This window comes from Erpetoichthys calabaricus, chromosome 9 (assembly GCF_900747795.2).
Source record: "Erpetoichthys calabaricus chromosome 9, fErpCal1.3, whole genome shotgun sequence".
Lineage (NCBI taxonomy): Eukaryota > Metazoa > Chordata > Cladistia > Polypteriformes > Polypteridae > Erpetoichthys > Erpetoichthys calabaricus.
The window spans coordinates 145,232,670-145,255,683 of record NC_041402.2 but is presented as its reverse complement, the minus strand read 5'-3'; the positions used below and the strand labels follow the sequence as shown (position 1 = coordinate 145,255,683).

General features: G+C 40.5%; 1 protein-coding gene across 1 annotated transcript in view; it reads right to left on the bottom strand.

Moving 5' to 3' along the window:
• LOC114658198 (A disintegrin and metalloproteinase with thrombospondin motifs 15-like) overlaps nucleotides 1-22,616 on the bottom strand; it is a 118,919-nt gene extending 96,303 nt beyond the window's left edge. Inside the window, exon 1 of the mRNA XM_028810296.2 lies at nucleotides 21,235-22,616. Within this exon, the coding sequence (XP_028666129.1) occupies nucleotides 21,235-22,200 (966 nt within the window). The 5' untranslated portion in view covers nucleotides 22,201-22,616. The remainder of the gene's footprint in view (nucleotides 1-21,234) is intronic.
• Between the last annotated feature and the right edge of the window lie 398 nt (nucleotides 22,617-23,014).

Below are 23,014 nucleotides of genomic sequence, written 5' to 3'. Positions count from 1 at the left end.
CGGCACTGTGCGAGTTCCTCACAAGCTCAAGCACATTTCTCATTCAAATCTAATCTATAGTCACCTACACACAGATCTTTGGAATGTTTGAGGTTACTAGTGTACCCTGACAAAACTCACACAGACACAAGGAAAACATGCAAACTCAAAATAGATTTGTCAACACCAAGAATAAAACCCTGATCTAAAGATTGTAGTGGCAACAGTAATAATCAGTTCTCTACAGGCACAAACATTTGACACTTTAATACTGTGGCACGCGGCTGGGCGTGGTACCCAGCCGACCGCTTATAAAAGGGGCCGCCTCCCTTCATTCAGGGCTGGAGTTGGGTGAGGAGAAGGGCGAGGTCTGGGAGGAGGCAATGAGAGGACTGAAGAGAGAGAGAGAGAAGGCTCAGGGAGAGGCCTGGACTTTGGGGGAGTCTTGGGGTTTGTGTGGCACTTGAAGACTGTACATATTAGTTGTAAATAAACGTGTGGTGGTGCTTAATACCATGTCTGCCTGTCTGTGTTTGGGGCTCATTCCACAATACCAATAATGTGATGTGGATAGAGAATTTCCATACTTACACTATACTCTAGAATAAAACAGATCCCCTCTCACTATGTCACTGGTCTATGCCTTAGAAGATGTGAACACTCGCAGCATTGTATCTGTATGCAGTGAGGAGCACTTACAAGTTTTCCATTTTCTGTGTTAATATTTGACCTATGGGAGGGGCCAAGGAGGTCGGGTGCAGTGTGAGTTGGGTGGTGGCCGAAGGCGGGGACCTTGGCGGTCCGCTCCTCGGCTACAGAAGCTGGCTCTTGGGACGTGGAATGTCACCTCTCTGAAGGGAAAGGAGCCTGAGCTAGTGCGCGAAGTTGAGAAGTTCCGGCTAGATATAGTCGGACTCACCTCGACGCACAGCTTGGACTCTGGAACCAATCTCCTTGAGAGGGGCTGGACTCTGTACCACTCTGGAGTTGCCCCCGGTGAGAGGCGCCGAGCAGGTGTGGGTATACTTATTGCCCCCCAACTTGGAGCCTGTACATTGGGGTTTATCCCGGTGGACGAGAGGGTAGCCTCCCTTCGCCTTCGGGTGGGGGGACGGGTCCTAACTGTTGTTTGTGTGTATGCACCGAACAGCAGTTCGGAGTACCCACCCTTTTTGGAGTCCCTGGAGGGGGTGCTAGAGGGCATACCTTCTGGGGACTCCCTCGTTCTGCTGGGAGACTTCAATGCTCACGTGGGCAATGACAGTGAGACCTGGAAGGGCGTGATTGGGAGGAATGGCCCCCCCAATCTGAACCCGAGCGGTGTTTTGTTATTGGACTTCTGTGCTCGTCACGGATTGTCCATAACGAACACCATGTCCAAGCATAGGGGTGTTCATATGTGCACTTGGCACCAGGACACCCTAGGCCTCAGTTCGATGATCGACTTTGTGGTCGTGTCGTCGGACTTGCGGCCACATGTCTTGGACACTTGGGTGAAGAGAGGGGCGGAGCTGTCAACTGATCACCACCTGGTGGTGAGTTGGCTTCGATGGTGGGGGAGGATGCCGGTCAGGCGTGGTAGGCCCAAACGTGTTGTGAGGGTCTGCTGGGAACGTCTGGCAGAGCCCCCTGTCAGAAGTAGCTTCAACTCCCACCTCCGGCAGAACTTCGACCACATCCCGAGGGAGGTGGGGGACATTGAGTCCGAATGGGTCATGTTCCGTGCCTCTATTGTTGAGGCAGCTGACCGGAGCTGTGGCCGTAAGGTGGTCGGTGCCTGTCGTGGCGGCAATCCCCGAACCCGTTGGTGGACACCGGCGGTGAAGGATGCCGTCAAGCTGAAGAAGGAGTCCTACAGGACCCTTTTGTCCTGTGGGACCCCGGGGGCAGCTGATAGGTACCGGCAGGCCAAGCGGAATGCGGCTTTGGTGGTTGCTGAGGCAAAAACTCGGGCGTGGGAGGAGTTTGGGGAGGCCATGGAGAACGACTTTCGGACGGCTTCGAGGAGATTCTGGTCCACCATCCGGCATCTCAGGAAGGGGAAGCAGTGCAGTGTCAACACTGTATATGGTGGGGATGGTGCGCTGCTGACCTCGACTCGGGACGTTGTGGGTCGGTGGGGGGAGTACTTCGAAGACCTCCTCAATCCCATTAACATGCCTTCCAATGAGGAAGCAGAGCCTGGGGACTCAGAGGTGGGCTCCCCCATCTCTGGGACTGAGGTCACCGAGGTGGTCAAAAAACTCCTTGGTGGCAGGGCCCCGGGGGTGGATGAGATACGCCCTGAGTTCCTCAAGGCTCCGGATGTTGTAGGACTGTCTTGGCTGACACGCCTCTGCAACATCGCATGGACATCAGGGACAGTGCCTCTGGATTGGCAGACCGGGGTGGTGGTCCCCCTCTTTAAGAAGGGGGATTGGAGGGTGTGTTCCAACTACAGAGGGATCACACTCCTCAGCCTCCCTGGAAAAGTCTATTCAGGGGTCCTGGAGAGGAGGGTCCGTCGGATAGTCGAGCCTCGGATTCAGGAGGAACAGTGTGGTTTTCGTCCTGGTCGCGGAACAGTGGACCAGTTCTATACCCTTAGCAGGGTCCTGGAGGGTGCATGGGAGTTTGCCCAACCAGTCTACATGTGTTTTGTGGACTTGGAAAAGGCATTCGACCGTGTCCCTCGGGGAATCCTGTGGGGGGTACTCCGAGAGTATGGGGTACCGGCCCCCCTGATAAGGGCTGTTCAGTCCCTGTACGATCGGTGCCAGAGCTTGGTCCGCATTGCCGGCAGTAAGTCGAACCCGTTTCCAGTGAGAGTTGGACTCCGCCAGGGCTGCCCTTTGTCACCGATTCTGTTCATAACTTTTATGAACAGAATTTCTAGGCGCAGCCAGGGCGTTGAGGGGGTCCGGTTTGGTGGGCTCAGGATTGAGTCACTGCTTTTTGCAGATGATGTTGTCCTGTTTGCTTCATCAGGCTGTGATCTTCAGCTCTCTCTGGATCGGTTCGCAGCCGAGTGTGAAGCGGCTGGGATGAGAATCAGCACCTCCAAATCCGAGACCATGGTCCTCAGCCGGAAAAGGGTGGAGTGCCCTCTCAGGGTTGGTAGCGAGATCCTGCCCCAAGTGGAGGAGTTCAAGTATCTCGGGGTCTTGTTCACGAGTGAGGGAAGAATGGAGCGTGAGATCGACAGGCGGATCGGTGCAGCATCCGCAGTAATACGGGCGCTGCATCGGTCTGTCGTGGTGAAAAAGGAGCTGAGCCGCAAGGCAAAGCTCTCAATTTACCAGTCGATCTATGTTCCTACCCTCACCTATGGTCATGAGCTATGGGTAGTGACCGAAAGAACGAGATCGCGAATACAAGCGGCTGAAATGAGTTTCCTCCGCAGGGTGTCTGGGCTTTCCCTTAAAGATAGGGTGAAAAGCTCAGTCATCCGGGAGGGGCTCAGAGTAGAGCCGCTGCTCCTCCGCATCGAGAGGAGTCAGATGAGGTGGCTCGGGCATCTGATCAGGATGCCTCCTGGACGCCTCCCTGGTGAGGTATTCCGGGCACGTCTAACCGGGAGGAGGCCCCGGGGAAGACCCAGGACACGCTGGAGGGACTATGTCTCTCGACTGGCCTGGGAACGCCTTGGGATTCTCCCAGAAGAGCTAGAAGAAGTGGCCGGGGAGAGGGAAGTCTGGGCATCTCTGCTCAAGCTGCTGCCCCCGCGACCTGACCTCGGATAAGCGGGAGACAATGGATGGATGGATGGATGGATGGATGGATGGATGGATATTTGACCCTGTCAGCTAGAGGTGACTGAAATAAAATGGAATCTTTTGTGTGCCTGAGCACTGTGTCCATTAGATAGACAGAACTTTATTTGTCCCCTGGGTGGAGTTTGGCTTTTTATAGAAACTCATTAAATATATAATACACACCCACACGCACATACAAGCACACACACACTATGGCCGAAACGCACACCAAAATGACTAAAAGAACGAAAATGAAAAAGAAGAACACTTCTGACTTGGTGATCACAGTAACAGTGTGGCATTTTGCAGGCATATTGCTATTGGTATAAAAAAGCCCCAGTATGATACATTGTGCAGCAAGGTAAACTAGTTCCTTGGTTTTACTGATGTTAAGTTGTAGGTGATTCTTTCTGCACTAAGAAACAAAGTTATCCACCTGTGTCCTATACTCTGTCTCATCCCCTTTATGGATACACCACATAAGTGCAGAATTCTCTGAGAATTTCTGAAAGTGACATGACATATTTTTTGTCTGAGGAGTACTGAGTGAAGAGAAAAGGAGACAGGATTGTATTTTGTGGAGGTTCAGTGTTACTCACATCCATATAAGAAACACAGTCTGCCCAGCAGATAGTCTAAGACACCATAGGCTTATCCGCCTGCATATATCTGTGCTTACCCCTTAACAGGAATGTCTGGATGGTACTGAAGGTACTGGACAAATCAAAAAACATAATCTTCACAGTGCTGCCATCTTTGTCCAGGTGAGAATAAGCCTTGTGGAGTAGACTGTAAATGGTCTGATCATTGAGTGTGCTTTCTTGGATGACTGGCAGAGAACTTTACAGTTCTCCCATTTGTTAATTATCCAGGGCAATGTGTGTGACTAAATTTTCACAAACTGTTAAGTGGCAGTAATGTAGTTTTAGACACTGCAGATGTCCTTGTGAGGGATTTCTCAAAAATATTCACTATTTTCCACTTCAGCACATAAGCTTTAAAGGAAGAAAACAAGTCAGTTAACAAACTTAAGAGCTATTGGTGCTTTTTAAAGCAACGCTATAAGAGATAGTCATAACAATAGTGTGAGATTGGTTTCAAGATATCAGTGATATGATCTGAGTTAACAATGTTTCAGTACTGTTAGTAAAATGACACAAATCCAAACTGCTCTCATTTCTCAACTCCAAACATGAACAAGTAATACAGCTACACCATGAAGGTCTCTATGACCCAAACTGAACCCTTCTTGGATACATGGAAGAGCAACACATTTGTACTCATGAATTGCCATCATGGCATTAAAAAACATAGAAAGGTAAAACCTTTATAAATGAGTTCAAGAGAATGCAAGCAAACCATTTAATATTTATAACACATTTCTGCTTTTAATTTTTCATTAAGCAAGTAAAACACATACTGATGGGCTTTTGTAACTAAAAGCAGAAGGTGGCTAATTAAAGGCAGGCATTGTTAAGAAACTGTTTTCAACAGTAAAATAGAACTCTTCAGTATTTATAATCTGAGCTTGGGAGGTCAACTTTTGGTCGACTCAGACATTTTTAAGAAAAGTAGGAAGGGAAGTCTGAAAAACAGTGTTTGAAAAAATGAGAAAAAAGTAATAATAAAACTAGTAGCACATATATACATACATACATACATACATACATACATACATACATACATACATACATACATACATACATACATACATACACACATACATACATACAGAGTACTGTCAAATTCTTAATAATGATATTATTATATCGCCAAAGTATACCACTTTCAAAGAACTGTAGTGAAAGGTAAGCCAAAAGGCATTATTTGGAAAACTTGCATTCTGCATTCAAACATCTAAAATAACACAGCAAAACAAAATATTCTTTTACTTTTTAATTTTTTTAAATTATTATTACCATTTTATTTGAATTTTTGGCAAACAAACTGCATTACAATTATTACATTATAAGCCTTTCTTAAAAGTGAACTTTACTTTTTTCTCACTCCTAAAAAAAAGAAACATATACCCTGAGCTTAAAAGAAAAATTAATTTGTTAACAAATTCAACCTGACCTGAACAACTGTTACTTGGAATGCTTGAGCTTTAAAAATCATCAATCACTCCTTGAGGGTGTTGTGGCTTTGTGCTCTCAAATTGCTCTGTTTTTCAATCTTTTCAGCAGTTTCTGGAAATGTGTAATGTGGTACGTTTTAAAATCTTTTAACACCCATTATAAAAGCCACTAGAATTATTAGCATGTTTCCAATCATGTTGAGCAACAATAAATGAATAATTGTAGCTTTTTATCCCATAAAATTTCTTGCCCTTATCTTAAAAGTCATTTCTAGGTGGTTTATTATTGCCACTTATTTAGACTGGGAGGTTACTGTAGTTACCACACGGTTTGAGGGTCCTGGGTTTAAAAATTATGAGGATGTATAGCCGGATTAATTTATTTAAAACAGTAAATGGGCAACACAATAGTATGATTGGAACACAAGTGATTTGCTCAGAGGGGTACAGTTGATTCAAAAGTTGGGACTGAATCAGAAACCTTATAGTTTTTAGCCTTAGGTGGTATACTGTATTGCCATCACTAAGATATTTCACATGTCTCCTTCTTCTCCAATTGATATACCCTTTTGCTTTCAGGAATCGTTCAGGTAGCCAAGCATGACGTGATAGCACTATATGCATCCAGGCTGTACACTGAGATGAGAAAATGGTTTGTTAAATAGGCTGTAAAAGCTTTTTATTGCATGGGGGATGTACGCTACTGGACCATTATTGAATATAGTACCTTAATGTGTAGCTTCTTGACACATGTAGGACTGTAACACTGAAATATTCCTGGAAACAATTCAAATTAGTTGACAGGTGGTAGTTCAATAAAGACTCAACTAAAAGGTACAATAATTCAGAACAATTAAAGAAACAATTCCGGATTTTAAAATGGGGAAAAAGTTAAGCAAGTATCGAGCAAACCTTTCTGTAGAGAGCTTTTATGCTTTCTTCATTTGCATGGACTTTACATGAAAGTAGACTATTTTCCAACACAAAGGTGCTAAGAACGTTTAAAGCCTGCCATATCAGTCTGCTAGTATCACAGACTTTCAGTGTTTTTTAACTTCCTTTTGCAGTAGCCTAATGACTCAGCATATGCTTCATTGTAAGGAAATATCATACTTCAAAATTTCATTCACTTGGTTATTAGGCAGTTAAATTATTCATATTGGCTTTACGGGAAGTTCTTAGCCACTGAAATAAAAGAGAGTTATCGTGTCATCCTTGTACTTTTCTTGCCCTATATACCCAATACTTCTCTCATTATAAGAAAACCTTTGGTTGACTTGAACCCTATAACTGCAAATGCAGGATAGTCTTTGGGCAGCATAATAGTGCATAATAATGGGTAGCAATGTCATCTCATGGATCGAGTGCCCATGGCCCAAATCCTCTGCCTTGATATTATCTGTAATGAGTTTGTATGCTTACCTTTATCTATGTGGATTTTTCTTTGGGTACACTGCTTTCCCTTCCTCTTTCCCAAGCACATGTAGTTTAGGCTAACTGTTGATTGCACATTGGCCACATGTGACTACTAGAGTGGCTATATGTGTGAGTGGGCCCTACGATTAACTGACACTCTATCCAGAGCTGTCTCCTGTCTTGTGTTTTGGTCTGCTGATATATGCTCTGAACCCTTGTTACTCTGAAAAGGATGAAGCAGGTCAAAAAATGTTGCGTTATGTAGTCAGTCTTTATTTTGTACTGTATATACTATATTAGTTCATTCCTTGAAGTAATGTCATCTTATCTTATAGGTTGAATTGAATGTTTGTAAAATACATTTTTACCTAGATATTGACAGCTAACTGTTGTGATTGCTCCCCAAAAGGCAAAAATGCCATTTTGCATAATCAAAATTGTTCTACACAGCAAAGAGTAATCAGAAAGACATAATTGCTTTGGTTTACTTATTTCCCTTTATGGCCTTTCAGGGAAGCCACAATTCCACTTATGTACTCACTAAGGGTCTCCTCATTTCCTACTGTGGCTTAATTAATTTGCAAAAAAGGAAACAGACTGTCATTGTGGGAATTCTATTCATAACAGCCCATGGTAAAAAAAATATCTTTAAACACAGCCAAGTAAATCACCAACATCTGACCATACAGTTTTATCACAAGCAGGGTTTCATATAATTCATTTAAGAATTCTTACAAGAAACATTTGTCTTTTTCTGACAAATAAACATTTGAATTTTTGCCAAATTTACAAAATAAACCAGCCATGACCAGAAAATAAATATTTCAGTATTTTGCATTACTCCATAGGATTACATACTGTATGTGTTATTCATCATTGAGTTAACACTGAGTTAATAAGGAATGAATACCAAGCTGGCATTTAAATTAATATTTTGCACACCTCGCCAGACAAACAGAAGCTGTGAGGTGTGTTTTTGTACCATGTATTCATTAGAAAGTTTTTTCTTTTTTTATAAAACAGACAAGTGGTGATGGTTTGTTGTGACGATGCAGGTTCGCTCTATGCTCCCATTCAGCTTCTGGGAGCTCTGAACTTGACACCGTCGGTAATGTCACAGATGAGCTAGACAGTGAGGCACAACAAAGCAAGGGGATGGTGCAAAAAGTGCCAAAGTGCTTTTATTTAAAATCACTCATCCATTTTCCAACCTGCTGAATCTGAACACAGGGTCACGGGGGTCTGCTGGAGCCAATCCCAGGCAACACAGGGTAGGAACCATTCCCGGGCAGGGTGCCAACCCACTGCAGGAAACACACAAACACACCAAACACACACTAGGGAAAATTTTGAATCTCCAATCCACCTAACCTGTCTTTGGACTGTGGGAGGAAACCCACGCAGACACGGGGAGAACATGCAAACTCCACGCAGGGAGGACCCGGGAAGCGAACCCAGGTCTCCTAACTGTGAGGCAGCAACAGTACCACTTCACCACTGTGCCGCCGTATTTAAAATCAAGAAATAGACAAGTCATTAAATAAATAATCCATAAAAACAAGTGAAAGTCAGGAGGTTGAAATCCATTAGAAAAAAAAATCCTTTAAAAACAACGAGGTTAAAACAATGGCTGGAAGCTGTCTTTTTAAAATCAACCCGGTGCTTTTCTACTGATGACTCCCCTGCTTCTCCCGTCCAGGCTATGCACCAGGGGAGTCACCCTACATGCAACTGACCTTTTTCTGCTCAACTAGTCTGGTGGCCTCCCGATCTCTGGCTTCGGTTCTGCTCTCCCCAGATCAAGACTTGGGTTCCCCAGCGACCAGGACGCTCACGCTGGGGAATCCACCTCCCAAGCCACCCGACTCCCGCTGTCTTCCGCAGCGAGCCATCCTTCTTCCAGTCATTCCTGCTCCTCAACTGCATGCTCAGCAGGAGCGACAACTACCAACTGCCCTAGGTATCGGCCAAACACCCCGCTAGGGCTCACTGTTCAGTTGCCTTTTTCACTCACTCACACACCGGCTTTCTCCTGCCTGCTTCCTGACGCCTTCTTCTCTTCTCTTACTCTGGTTCACTTTTTTCTTTTTCTTTCTCCCCCTAGCCGCCTCACACTTCTATTTATTACGGGGACGTGGATCAGATGTGGCAATTAGCAGCTCCCAGGGCGTCAATTACGGATGCGGACGACTCCTCACCTATGCACTTAAGTGAGGACTGCCCGCATCATGAACTCCCCGGGGAGCCGCGAGTGCGGAGATCATTTATTTAAAAAGTGGCCTTTTTGACGTGAGCTGTGGACCCACTACACCACATTTGTCCAACACCTGACCTGACATATTGACCCTGATTATTGTGTCAGCAATAAACTTCACAGAGGTAACCCTAATAGAAGTATAGGTCTCCAATTTTATGGGAAAGAAGAATTTATGGATTGAGAGTTAAGTATTAACTACTGAATATATCACTGTGAAGAAAATTTTTAAAAACACAACACTACCTTATTACATGTAAATATTACAGTGAAGAATATTTTCACAAATGCATAGCCAGTGTCCTGATCTGATTCCATGTTCACTATCTGTGTGGAGATCGTACCTTCCCCTTCTGGCCGCATGACTCTCTACAAGTGCCTCAGTTTTCAAACCACATCCCAAAAAGATGTGTATGTTGGGTTAACATCTGATTGAAAACTGGCCCTTTGTGTGTTGGGTGAAGGTGTGTGAGTGTGTGCGTGTGTGTGTGTGTGTGTGTGTGTGTGTATGTATGAGTGTACCCCGCAACAGACTACCAACCCGTCTCAGGTTGGTTCCTGCACCCATGCTATCGAGACATGATGTGGTTCTCCCAACACTAAATTGGATAAAGTGGATAAAGTTAAAACTTTTCTTTTACTTTGCTTTATTGTGTTTTTTGGTTTATTTATTTTAGTAATTTAAAACTAGCATATGTTTAAATATAGTATTTAGAGCTTTTGTGTACTGGGGAAAACACTGTATGTTATTTTTATTTTGATGATAGTAGAATTAATACTGAACTCAATATTTTTCTTGATTGCTTTAATTACTTTGATCTTTGATAAATCACAAAAGCAATGGTGACAGTTTAACTGTAATGACTTAATAGTCATATAAGGAGAAGGATTAGCGCTGTCCAGTATAATTATTCTAAGGTTAATTAATTTGTTTAGCCAGCATGGAGAATGTGGGAATACATTTATATTTTGCCATAGGATCTTGGCCTTAAATGAACAGTCATAGCAAATTATGGTATTTTTTTTTATAAAAAATAACATATTCTGTATTAAAAGGCAACATGATGATGCTGTGTCCCTGCTATAGGTACATAAACTTGAAGATTTTAACTTGAAGTTTTATAATGTGTATTTTTTTATATGTGTGATTTGCCTGTGTGACAAAACCAAATGGAGGTTAAAAAGTGGGGCATAGCATACCTAGTTTCTTTTAATAATAGCTAAATGATAAACTGAAGAAGGAAACTTCCTCTGGTTAATGACATATTATTATAGTGGCTCAAAGAAGAGAGTCAGTATTTTTATGAGAAAAGACATGGAGAATGATATGAACCAATATTCTTGCTAAGTTCACTAATCAGAACTCAAAGCAATGTTTTGACAAATCCCAAAACAAAACCCAAAGAGAAAGCAATCCTTAATTTTTTTTGACAGGAATGCTATTAAAATACATTTGCACAAAATGTAGTTTTATCCATTAAATTTGATGATCAGGCAGTGTATTGCATGACATTTATACAATGTAGATCAGGGGTGGGCAAACTTTTTGGCTCAGGGGCCACATTGACTTTTAAAATTTGACAGACGGGCTGGGCCAGCACTAGATTCATACATATCAAACATAAACATAAAAAAGGCATTACAGTGTTAATATTTACATTAACTTTTAGTGGGAACAGTGTTGTTGATCACCCTTTTTTGCCAGTGCATCGAAGTCTGGTGTGAGTTTTGTTGTGGTAATTCTCAGAACAGATCTGAGGTGTTCATTGCTCAACTGATCAGCGTCAATTTCTTCGAGAAACTTAATAAACTGACGATGCTGAAGTCCCCTCGCTCAAATAAAGTTAACGAGTTTTACAACTGGCTTCACTACGTAGTCAAGCTGCAATACGGATTTACACAGTGCTTCCTGGTGGATTAGGCAGTGTAAGAAAATTACCTCCTGCTCAGGGTTGTCCTCCTTCACCCTCTTCTGGATTCTTTTGAGCAACCCAACGTTTTTTCCAGTCAGATTTGGCGATCCATCTGTGGTAACGTTGGCGAGCGTACTCCAAGGTAGCTTGTGCCTATTTATGACACCCGACAGGCTGTCATACAAGTCCTCTCCCCGCGTTTTCCCCTTTAGGGATTCCATGGCCAAAAACTCCTTCGTTATCTCAAAAATTGTCATTGATCCCTCTGATAAAAATTAAAAGCTGAGCGGTGTCCTTTATGTCATTACTTTCGTCCAGTGCCAAGGAATATAATGTAAATGACTCCGCTTTTTTGTTTAACTTGCTAGCTAAGTCTTCGTCAATTAGCTCAACACGGCGAGTCACTGTCCTGCGTGATAAGCTAATTTTTTCAAATTTGTTCTTGCTTTCAGGACACAATATACTTGCTGTCTCTACCATGAACTCTTTGAGAAACTCCCCTTCGGAGAAAGGCTTGCTGATCTTTGCTAATTTGAATGCCAGCACATAACTTGCCTTCGTGCTTGATTCTTGGATGGCAGTTTGTCGGATAAAGGTGTTTTGCTGAGCCTGCAAACTAGCTGCCAACCTCTGAGCGGTAGCTGTCCGTTCTTGCGTTGACTGGTTGTTAGCATAATTAGCATGCTTGGTGGAAAAGTGACGGCTGATGTTGTATTCCTTTAAAACCGCAACGGTTTCTTGGCAAATAAGACATACAGCCTTTGACCGGACTTCAGTGAAAAAGTATTTAGTTGTCCATTCCTTATTAAATACTCGGCAATCACTGTTGACTTTTCTTTTCTTTGGCCACTCATTGTTGCAGATGGGTTCTGAGCAGTAACAAGAGTAATAACAGAGAGTAACCCAGGCTCCACAAAATCAAGTCAATGTATCACTGCGCCTAGTTCGCCACCTGGTGGAATGCCAGGCATTACAGGACAAGGTCAAATGAATGCAGTCATAATTATGATTTGATTTGGGCAATTTTGTACCAATCTTCGGCGGGCCGGATTAAAAAGACCAACGGGCCGGATGTGGCCTGCGGGCTGTAGTTTGCCCACCCCTGAACTAGATAATGATGTCACATCCAGGTTGTTTTATTAGCATCACAATAGGAACCATTCAACAAAATGCTGGCACCCGTGAAAAAACTAACATAGCAGTGGAACAATGCAAAAATAATTAGGGTTTTTCTTAAAGAAACAGAGAAATCAATATGAAATTAAAAATACCCATGTTCCAAAAATCTGGTATGAAAAAGTACCCCATAACATACTAGAAAGACAAAAATAATATTACTTTGAAACCAAATTATAAAAATTGTACTGAGTATTCTCTTTATTAAGTACTAGGGAGCTCCGACCCCTGCTCACTTTGCTCACCCACCCCTGGGGTTTGGTTTACCGGATGCACAATGTTATTTTCATGGGAATTGTTACATATGCATTATTTTCACTTTTACTTTAAAACTTTTGTAAAAACAATACTTGTCCTTTATTTCCAGCCCCAGGCATGGTTAAATCTTTCCGCAGGATGTATAACGCTGGGGGGATGGCTGAACGCATGCTAAGGAGATGCCGTTGGATCAGTTGCTGTCTTTCTGCTGCTGCTGCTGGCGAGCTGCGTGTTCTGTTTGTAGCGCTGCACATCGATCATATAAAAGCCTGTACAGCAGCTGTCCTTTTTGTCACTTCGTGTTTCTGCCGCTCACATTGTGAACGTGGGGGGGGGGGGGGGGGGGGCTGAACACACACTAAGGAGTTGCAGTTGGATTATCTGCTGGCTTGTTACTGCTGGCAAGCTGCGTTTTCTGCTTGTCATGCTGCAGGTCGATCATTTCAAAGCCTGTACAGCAGCTGCCCTTTTGCCACTTTGCGTCTCTGCCGCTTGCATTGTGAAGGGGGGAGGGGGGGTGAACGCACGCTAAGGAGAAGCGGTCATATCATCTGCTGGCTTGCAACTGCTGCTGCTGGTGAGCTGCGTGTTCTGCTTGTCACTTGTCATTGTTTTAACAGCTGGGAACACATGATGTCTGTCTGCCAAAAGCATACCAACAACTGCTTGGTTAGGTGTCCGTGAACTTGTTTTAAATGTTGTCTCACTGCCTTGTCTCGCGTGACGTTAAAGTGTCTCACGTGGGACGTCAAAATGTCTTCCGAGAAGATCAAGTCTCGTCTCCCTAGTCTCCCTCCCAAGATTTTTTTTTTATAATAGAAAGACTTGTTCCCGTCCCACTTAATTGACTGATCAGTCAGTGACCAGATTTGTATAGATAATAATTTTAAATCAGGTGGGCAGGTACCAAAGACTGTGTTTTTGCACAGTTCACAGTAAATGATTTGAATGGGTTTGTCCAAGGCATGAAAGTAGCCACCAGAATCCTTAGCATGACTGTTTTAGAAACATCAATCCAGATGGAGGTTTCACGTTGAACAATTTCATCAGTTTGTATCTATGACAGGGTACTACCTAATAAATATTTAGCCAACAGGAAGCCTACAGACAGAAGCTGCTGAGTATAACCAAGGTGCCAAATTAGGCGTGTCAAATGGTACAATTCACTTCTTACTGCAGTGGACTCCCCAGTCACCAGATTTAAGTTATGTAGCCCAATGTGTGTAGTACATGTTAAGATAGGTTATGAGTAAACTACAGGGTGAGTCAAAATTATGTTAACATTTGAATGGCGGAAACAATTTATTCACAAAACATACTTCATATGTGCAAGATAATTTACAGGAATGTCTCAAACTCTTCACCATTATGTTCAACACATGTACCATATGTGACACATAAATTGTCCACAAAAATTGTACTGTATATAAGTATATACATAGCAGTACCATTAGTGTTAACATAATTTGGACTCACCCTGTATATGACATCTATGTAAAGTTTCTTCTGGAACACAGAGCAGTTTTTGTCTCCATTTGCAAAAAAGAAGGCGCATTATTGGATAAAATCTAGACGAGAGTCACTAGAATGGTTCTAGGACTACCAGATATGAGCTATAAGGAAAAGGTTGAAGGATGAATCTTTTCAGTTTAAGAAAATGGAGAATAAGAGATAACATGACTGACATGTTTGCGATTACAAAGAACATTAGTGACATGGATCCCAGTCGTTGTTTTATAGTGAGTTCTTTAATGAGAACATTGAGACACAAATCTAAACAGGTTAAGAATATATTTCACATAAATACTTGAAAATGTTACTTTACACTGAGAATGATAAATAAAATAAGTTATTGAGAACGGTGGTAGTAATAATTTAGAGACCTTCAAAACTTCATCTTGGAAATATTAATAGTATCGACTCTGAGATGCAATATTAATATCACTTCTGAACTGACAAATACACTCTGTGGTTTATTATTTCTCTTCCTTTGAATAGTCGCTGAAGCACTTCAAGAGGGCATTTGTATTTTAGCTTTCTTATATGTAAACTGTGAATCAGAAAACCTTTTGAGAGGTAGTGGTAACTGCTTTGTAACACAAAAATGGTTTTCTCCTATGGAGAAGCCCTAGAGGCAAAAGTGATCTGGTCTTGTTTCACTTAACTGAAGTGTCCCAGTTTTGTTACAATAAGGATTACATTTACATGACTAAATCAAACCTTCTTCTTAAGCTTTATACTGTGTCACAGGCTCTCTCCTTGAAAAAACTAGTGCATTTCATAGGTAGTCTTGTTCTTGGCAAAGTGTCTGTCTGGAGATTTATAGCAGATTTACAGGTGTCAGCTTGGCAAACAGTCCAAACAATGGTCAAAGAAGGTATGGATTCATTTCATTCTAATGCAGTAAAGATAAATGGCATTTTCTAGTGTACATTGCAGCCTTAAGTCTCAGAAGGTAGATTTGAAATTGAAGTCTCCATGTATTCTAAGAGATGTATGATTCATCAACTTTATGAAATGGTGGGGACAGAGAGAAAGGTTGGTTATTAGTAGACATCCTTAATTATGAAAATGTTATTCATGACACAATAAAACACTGAAGAGAATGTTCTCACTCATGCTAACCAGAGCACAATATGGACATACAAAACCATTATTCAGCAATTTACACGTTGCATCATTCTCATACTTACAAATATAACAGATGCTTATAATCAGCTTAAAAGAAACAGATAAGGTATCCAATGGTATCACTTAACACATCAAAATACAAAAGATCTCCATTAAAATTATGGCTACACACAGACCAAAAAAATAATTTCCAAATTTTCAAGACACCATGGTTAACTTTTAAAGGCACCTCTTGCCACAATCTTTTTACGGGTTTGTAAGTTAATTGTCAACTAAGATTGAACAAAATATGTTAAAAATGGTTTTAGAAATAGAAAGCTAAGGGTTTAATATTTATTAAATCTTAATTTTTAACACTTGACTAGTATTAAATGTGCAACATTTATATGGGATGTTACTATATGTCTCAAAAGCTATACTATATTTATTATATTCTTTATAAGATTTACAACTTGCTTTGCTCTTAAAGTTACCATCAAGTTCATTACATAGGTCATAATTGCTTAATTGCATTTTTAACTTAAACACTACATGACCAAAAGGAACTGTTTCGGTACTAACTAAATACAATCTTATTGTACACTTTCAAAGAATTCTTCAACAGCACAAGGGTGTCTGTTATGGATGTCCATACTACACATGTAATGGCATTCCTTTAAAAAATATTGAGTGCCATTTTAATATTAGTTTCATACCAATTAATTAAAATGCCTAAAGAATATGCAGCTTAAGTGTAACATTAAAAACATATTTAAAGGGAATGCATATGAGATTAATCAAAATAGGCACTTTGTGGCATACATCAAATTTATTTTGACACCTTTTGCATTCTGTAGTTCAGAAATCAATTTAATTATTGTTCAATATTAAATTGTTGTAAGAAATAGAAGGAAATGCCATGCATGGAGGACCATTTTGGATACCTGCACCTACATGAGAGGTATTCGCACAGCGCAAGTCAAATTGAGACACGCAAGGATACCAAAAAAAGGTGTAAGAGGAACACTAAGAGTTGCCATTGAAGACAGGAACTATTCACAAGAATATAAACGATATTCTTATACCGGGTAAGCAGCCAGAAGACAAGCAAAATGCCTCTAAATTACACAGCCTGAAAGCGGGTTTTTCGAGAATGCGATCAAAGGAGGACACGCTGAACAATATGATAATGATAATAAGGAAAAGTGTAGGAGGAATTCTGATGGTACACGTAAGGCAAGAGATATTAAATTTCAGATATTTTTAATTGATTTCCCCAACCCCGATTTCTAATTATCAGGTTTTTTGGAGGCAACACAGTATTTCATATCTTGGCTGTGCCACCATTAAAGTGTGTAGTATTAATCTGGCGACTATGCTATCTGAGTATAAGGGACTCTAATATTCATTTAGTTTTCGCTGAATGGTGTGCTCCCACAATTTAAGAAAGAGTTTTGTATTATACATTACCATACATCCACAGAACTAGTATTAGGAAAATGGCTACATAAAACATGTTTGAAATGGAAAGTCTTGCTACTCTTAAAGTAGTCAAGCATGGCTTTTCAAAATAAAGATCTCACTCTTCATGCCAGAATGGAGGGCAGTATGTACCCCTCTTACCTGTTCCTTAATTACATGTTTGTATAGTTCAGGCAGGTTATTCATTGGAATTATTCATAATGAATGGAATGAACTATAGGAATGAACTATGGGTAAATGATACTGTGACTGGAATCACCCTGGAAAATCTTAAGTGGATGTTATGAGCAGAATAATATTATGGAAATTTGTATCTCAAGTTGCTTGTTGTATTTATGTCACCCTGAAAATCAATGTTTCATGCCAGAATGTTGTACTCTGTTGGAATAATTAGCAGGAAAATATACTTTAAGAATACATACAGAATATGAAATGTACAGTACGTGTATTAGATATTTACATCAAAGAGATATGGAGACATTTACTTAACTTATTTAGTAAATTACCTGATACTTATATTATAGGCCACCTACATCACGATTGTTTCGATATTTCTACAACTAAAGGATGATGAATGAATGATATTTTGGAGATTTAACAATTAACATCTTCAACAATAAGCAGTCAAGTAATGCTCTTGTCTAAAGGTCTGTTCATTTTCTTTGTGGCATAAAAGCATCAAAACTTCATAAGCCTATTTAATTGTACATGTTGACAGTCATACTGAATTTTTTAACACTAGCAACAAATCTGAATGTAATAATTAATTCTCTGATAATGCCTCTTCCTTCGAAAAACTTTTCTTACAAAAACATGAAGGTGAGCAAGGTCTCTTTCCCACATGCTGAAAATGTGGAGATAATTTGTATTTTTCAATGTGATTGCTAATCCAAGGCAACTGCCAACAGCACCACCAGTGGTCACCATGAAAATAATTCAGAGGAGAAATTCCCACACTTGTCGACGGTAGGTGATGTACCATCACATGATTTTTTTAATGCATAACGTAAAAAACAATTTAGAAGTTTTCTTTATACTTAATGGAAACTAAACTCATTAAAATAAAGTTACATTATATCTACTGATATGCGCCACAAATCTATATTGCACATAATACACTGCATCAACACTTTATAAATGATCAGTTTCTTGCTGTTACATTGTCTGAAGTTTTTTGAGTTGATGGAAAGAAAATAACTATATTTTACAAAATGATTTACCACTTGGTGTTTTTATCTCTCTGTAATATACAGTCTTTTTCTTTTATAGCAAAGACTTGCTGCTAATACTACAATAACAACAGCTACCGCTACCACTACTGATTCTACAACTACTTCTACTACTACTACTGCTACTACTACTACTACTAATCATAATAATAATAATAATAATAATAATAATAATAATGTTCTTATGAAAAGACACTCATAAATGATATTCTGCATTTGTCACTGTCTGCTTCCTTGAGGTAATGTTCATTTTTGAAAGCTGAACTCCACAGTATTCTCTTAAACTGTTACTTACAGAGTAATCCTTCATCTCTTTGTCCAATTCAAACTACAAATGGATTGTTTTCACCAATGTAGCAATATTTTTTGTCTGAAAGTCATTACAATGTTACAATATCATAGCCTTTAATCACAAGGGATTTCTGGGGTTCACTTTCAACATATGAAAATTACTTATTCTCTAATGATCAAACAGAAACTCCACTTTAATTATGACCTGCTATATATAAATAAATCAAAACAAAACATGCAGAACTTTCATATAATCCTGTCATACTATTGTTTGTTCCCATATAATCTTACATTATCTTACATTATTTGTCTCCCTTAATTGGCAGTTCCAAATTGGCCCCATGTAGGTATGTGCTTAATCGAGTCCTGTAATGTACTGGCACTCTCTCCAGGTCTGTTTTTTTTACTTTGGCCCATGGCTGCCACGATATACCCCCAAATAGTTCTGGGTTGGATTAAGTAGATTTGATGACGTTATGCTACGCTTTGAGTCTGCCACATCCAGTAGTTGTCTTTGTGGATCTTGCACATTGACGGCATATGTGCAATGGTACTCCATTTTTTCTCTTGCATCTCCAAAGACATGCATATTGGGTTAATTAGTGACTCCAAACTGGCCCCAGTATGAATGAGTGTGGGTGTGTGTGCCAGAGTAATTTCCATCTTTATGCCTATGCTCTGGTCTGGTGAATTGGATTAAGTAGATCTAAGAATGTATATACTGTGTGTATGCCTGTATTCTGATTTTCATTCTGCATTCCAAATTCCAAAGACATGTGTCATGTCATCTCATTTTCGGGTTGTGGTGGGTGTTGGAGCCTATCCCAGTCAGCATACCCTGCAGACAGTACCAGTCTATTGCATGGTGAACACACAAACACACATACACCAAACACATACTAGGGTCAATTTAGCATCACTAATTCACCCAACCTGCATGTCTTTAGATGGGGTTTGGGGTAGTGGCGAGCACCCAGTGAAGCCTACACAGACATGGGGAGAACATGCAAAGTCCACATAGGGATGACCCAGGATGCAAACCACTATGCTGCCAACCCCCTAGAGATATATGTGTTAGGTTAATTAGTAAGTCTAAACTGGCCTCACATAAGTTCGAGTGCACAGTTGTTTATGAACACTCTAATAAATGCACTGACATTCTATCAAGGATTAGTTCCTGCCTTGTAACCTATGCTATCAGGCTATGTTATGGCCTCCTGTGCTGCTGAACTGAATTACTTGTGTATAGCAATCATTATGTTACATTATGTTTTTGCTATTCTGTTTTCTTTCAAAATCACAATCGAGCAGATAATTTATGCTGCATCCGTTTTAGCTTTGCTCAGCTGGAACATAGTTTCCAACACCTTACATTTTAAAATCATAACGCAGATGTCCATTCTGCCTCTCCAGTAATTAACAACACATGTTGTCTTGTGGACTCACCATGATGTCAAGCTAAACGAATGGCTATGATAAACGATTTTTAAACGACATACTTATTTGTGTTTGTTTTTCTCCTCTGTAGCAACGCATGTTGAGTCCCCTGTAAGACGCATCACGTTCACTTGCACGGAGCTAGCTAAGCTGAAAAATAGCAAAGTGACAGTTCGCTTTATCACTAATGGAAAAACATTTTGGGAGAGACGGTGATAGCTGCACACGCACAGAGCTGCATTCTGAAGGAAAGGGAGATGCCGACGATGGGCTAAACGCCTCTCCCCGCCCTACGGTTAACACGCATTTTTCCCACACATTTGGGAGGTACGACTCAGAGACAGACGCAGCCGCGCAAAGCTCCAAGATTTCAAAGGAAAAAACGTTAAATGAATTTCACGGGGGCAACAGGGGATTCAAGCCAGCAAAAGACAAAAAAACTTTTTTGTGTACACGTTACACCTCGTTTAAAATCAAATCTTTACTTTCAAAATGGATGAATGAACAAGAACCTTTCCTGCAAAAGATAGAAAAATAGATATTGTACACCAAAAAGTCACCGTAAGATTTTTGGTTAATACGGTAATAGAAACTCGGTGGCATTTGTGCATTTGCTTTGTATCTTAAAATTGTATATTTACCAGTAATATATCCAACTTATACATGATATTAAATTGTTCTTTAGATTTCTTTTTTCTTTCTTTGCTGTTGTATCTAAAAGCTCGCAGATGACTTGTACAATTACGTGCTTGTTAATTTAGAATCCGTCATTCAGACTACAATATTTTGGGTAGCATTCTCGTTGTTGTCAACGTATGCCGTGGCGTTTTGAGCTGAAGATATTGTCATCGAGAGGAAAGGACACATTGCCACACATTGGGACTTCAAATACAATTGTAAACTTGTGGATAGCAAATCGCATTAATTAAAAAGTGCAGTGGATTCCTCGGACAGACAGACGGACAGACAGATAGACATAGATAGATAGATAGATAGATAGATAGATAGATAGATAGATAGATAGATAGATAGATAGATAGATAGATTGCGAAAGAATATGTCATATGAAGCCATACTTACTAAACTGCACATCTATTTGTGCAGAACCATTCTACATATTTTTATTTCACTTTTCTTATTTTGCCTCAAAATGTAAAGGACAAACGAAGTCTTAGCAGAGTAAACAAAGATGTAAATGTAGTATGTGATTTTCATATTTATACACGTGTGCTCTGTCTTTAACTTGTATTGTGCATTTAAATTGTTTAACCTGAAGAAGGATGAAGTTGGTTACTAAGGGAGATTCATATGCGGCTGTAAAGCGTGATATTTTAGTAGAGGAGCGCCCCTCAGTGGAGAACATACTAATTTGCCTTACCTGCTTCGTGAAAAGAATAGCAGTATCCCAGTATTCTGGATGCTTGTCATTTGCTTTATTGAGCTTTTTTTGCCAGGTGCAAAAATTTCGCAAAGTCAATGCCGCGTTACTGGAAATCTTTGGTCCTTTGTCTTCTTCGGTTATCATCATAAACTTCACCACCACTATATTAATGGAGTTCAAAATGCTTGGATGCTTGTAAAGTCGGGATGCAACTGACATTAATGTTAGGAGGTAGTGTTTAAGGTCGTCACCGTGGAATTTCACCATTGATTCGTCTGCTACTATGAGGGTCTCTACGTACCTGGGGACAGAAGCAAACCGTTTATGCCTGCCAATGCTTCTCGGCCCTTTTTCCGTCCGTAATTTACTGCCGTTTCTGTGGAAGCTTCTGTAGTTTTCTAGAGCCTCTAAAACGGCGTGATTCAAACCTGACCCTACACCGCACCTGGAGGTATAGTTTGCTTTTTGGACAGGTGCGTTTCTGCGCTGAATTGTGTGTAAGCTCAGAACATTGGATGCTTTTCGAGGCACAGTATCATTCTCAAACGGCTTTATTGTATATTCCGATCCGTTGTAGCCGAAAGCGCCCAGTAAACCTTTGCAAAGACTGAAAGCGGCGTAGGAATTTGGATCCGCATTCACATCCCCAGAATAAAAGCAGCGGCTGAGGCTGGGATTAGAGGTGGATCTCTGTGGGGTACCCACATTATGCAAAGAAAAAGAAGGTGCAATGAAATCGGAATCGGGCATCAAATTCAGATAGAAATCCTGATTAAACGCGCTGATTTTAAAAACTTTACGCAGGTTTGCTTCTTCTGTGCTGCGTATGACATTCTCAAGATCCCAATTGTGCAGATCCATTCTGACTGGCGTAAAAAATTCACTTTCCATACTGCTGATAAAATGGATTAACACCAACAGAATATTCCAAAGAATTATGAGGGTTTTGATTATCAATAACATTGTTGGCTTCTCAAATGGATGCTAGTGTTCCTAATTTAACAGTGTTGTAGTACAGTGTTCATGATAATAAAACAAGGTGTTAAATATTAATAATCCAAGGTATTACACAGGTATGACGCGCTGTGCCCTTCAGTGCAAAATTCGGTATTCCACAAAAGCATGATCCATTCTCTTCTTCTACCTGCCTCTTGTACTGTGCTTCTCTCTCAGCTGATTTTATACATTTGTGTCATGTGTAAACATTTGAGCAGTTGCAATCAGAGTTTTTTGGGGCAGCGAAGGGAGGTCCTGGAAATGCTCATTGGACCTGCCTCTCGGTTCGTTTTTCGGCGTCACAGCCACTTGCAGCTCTTCAAATATTATTATCACTTTTCAGCCTGATCTTAAAGTCGGTGGGTTCCCTCCCATCTGGGCTGGACAGTTGAAAGGGGCAGATCAGCAGATACAGCTGTTAGAGATTTTTTTTTTAAGAAAAAATACAATACGAGGTACTGTATTGCTATTTGCATGAGTTCACAGGTTCGTTTTCAATGTGTTTAATTTTCCGATTTATCTAAACAATACAATATCAACTTTGATAAGCGGTTTTTAAATATGTGTATTTTAATGGATAATATTAACCCCTTATTATGTAGATGTCTGCAGAGCTCTAAGAACAGAAAACTAATCTTCCTAATGGTGATCTAAGACTGTTACGAACCAAGCAGTTTTTTTTTTCTGAAGATGCTCACCTGTGTATATAAAACAAGTCAAACAATTTATTTTTCAGGATCAAAGCAACCGATCACGACGCAAGAAATTAATTATTCTTAAA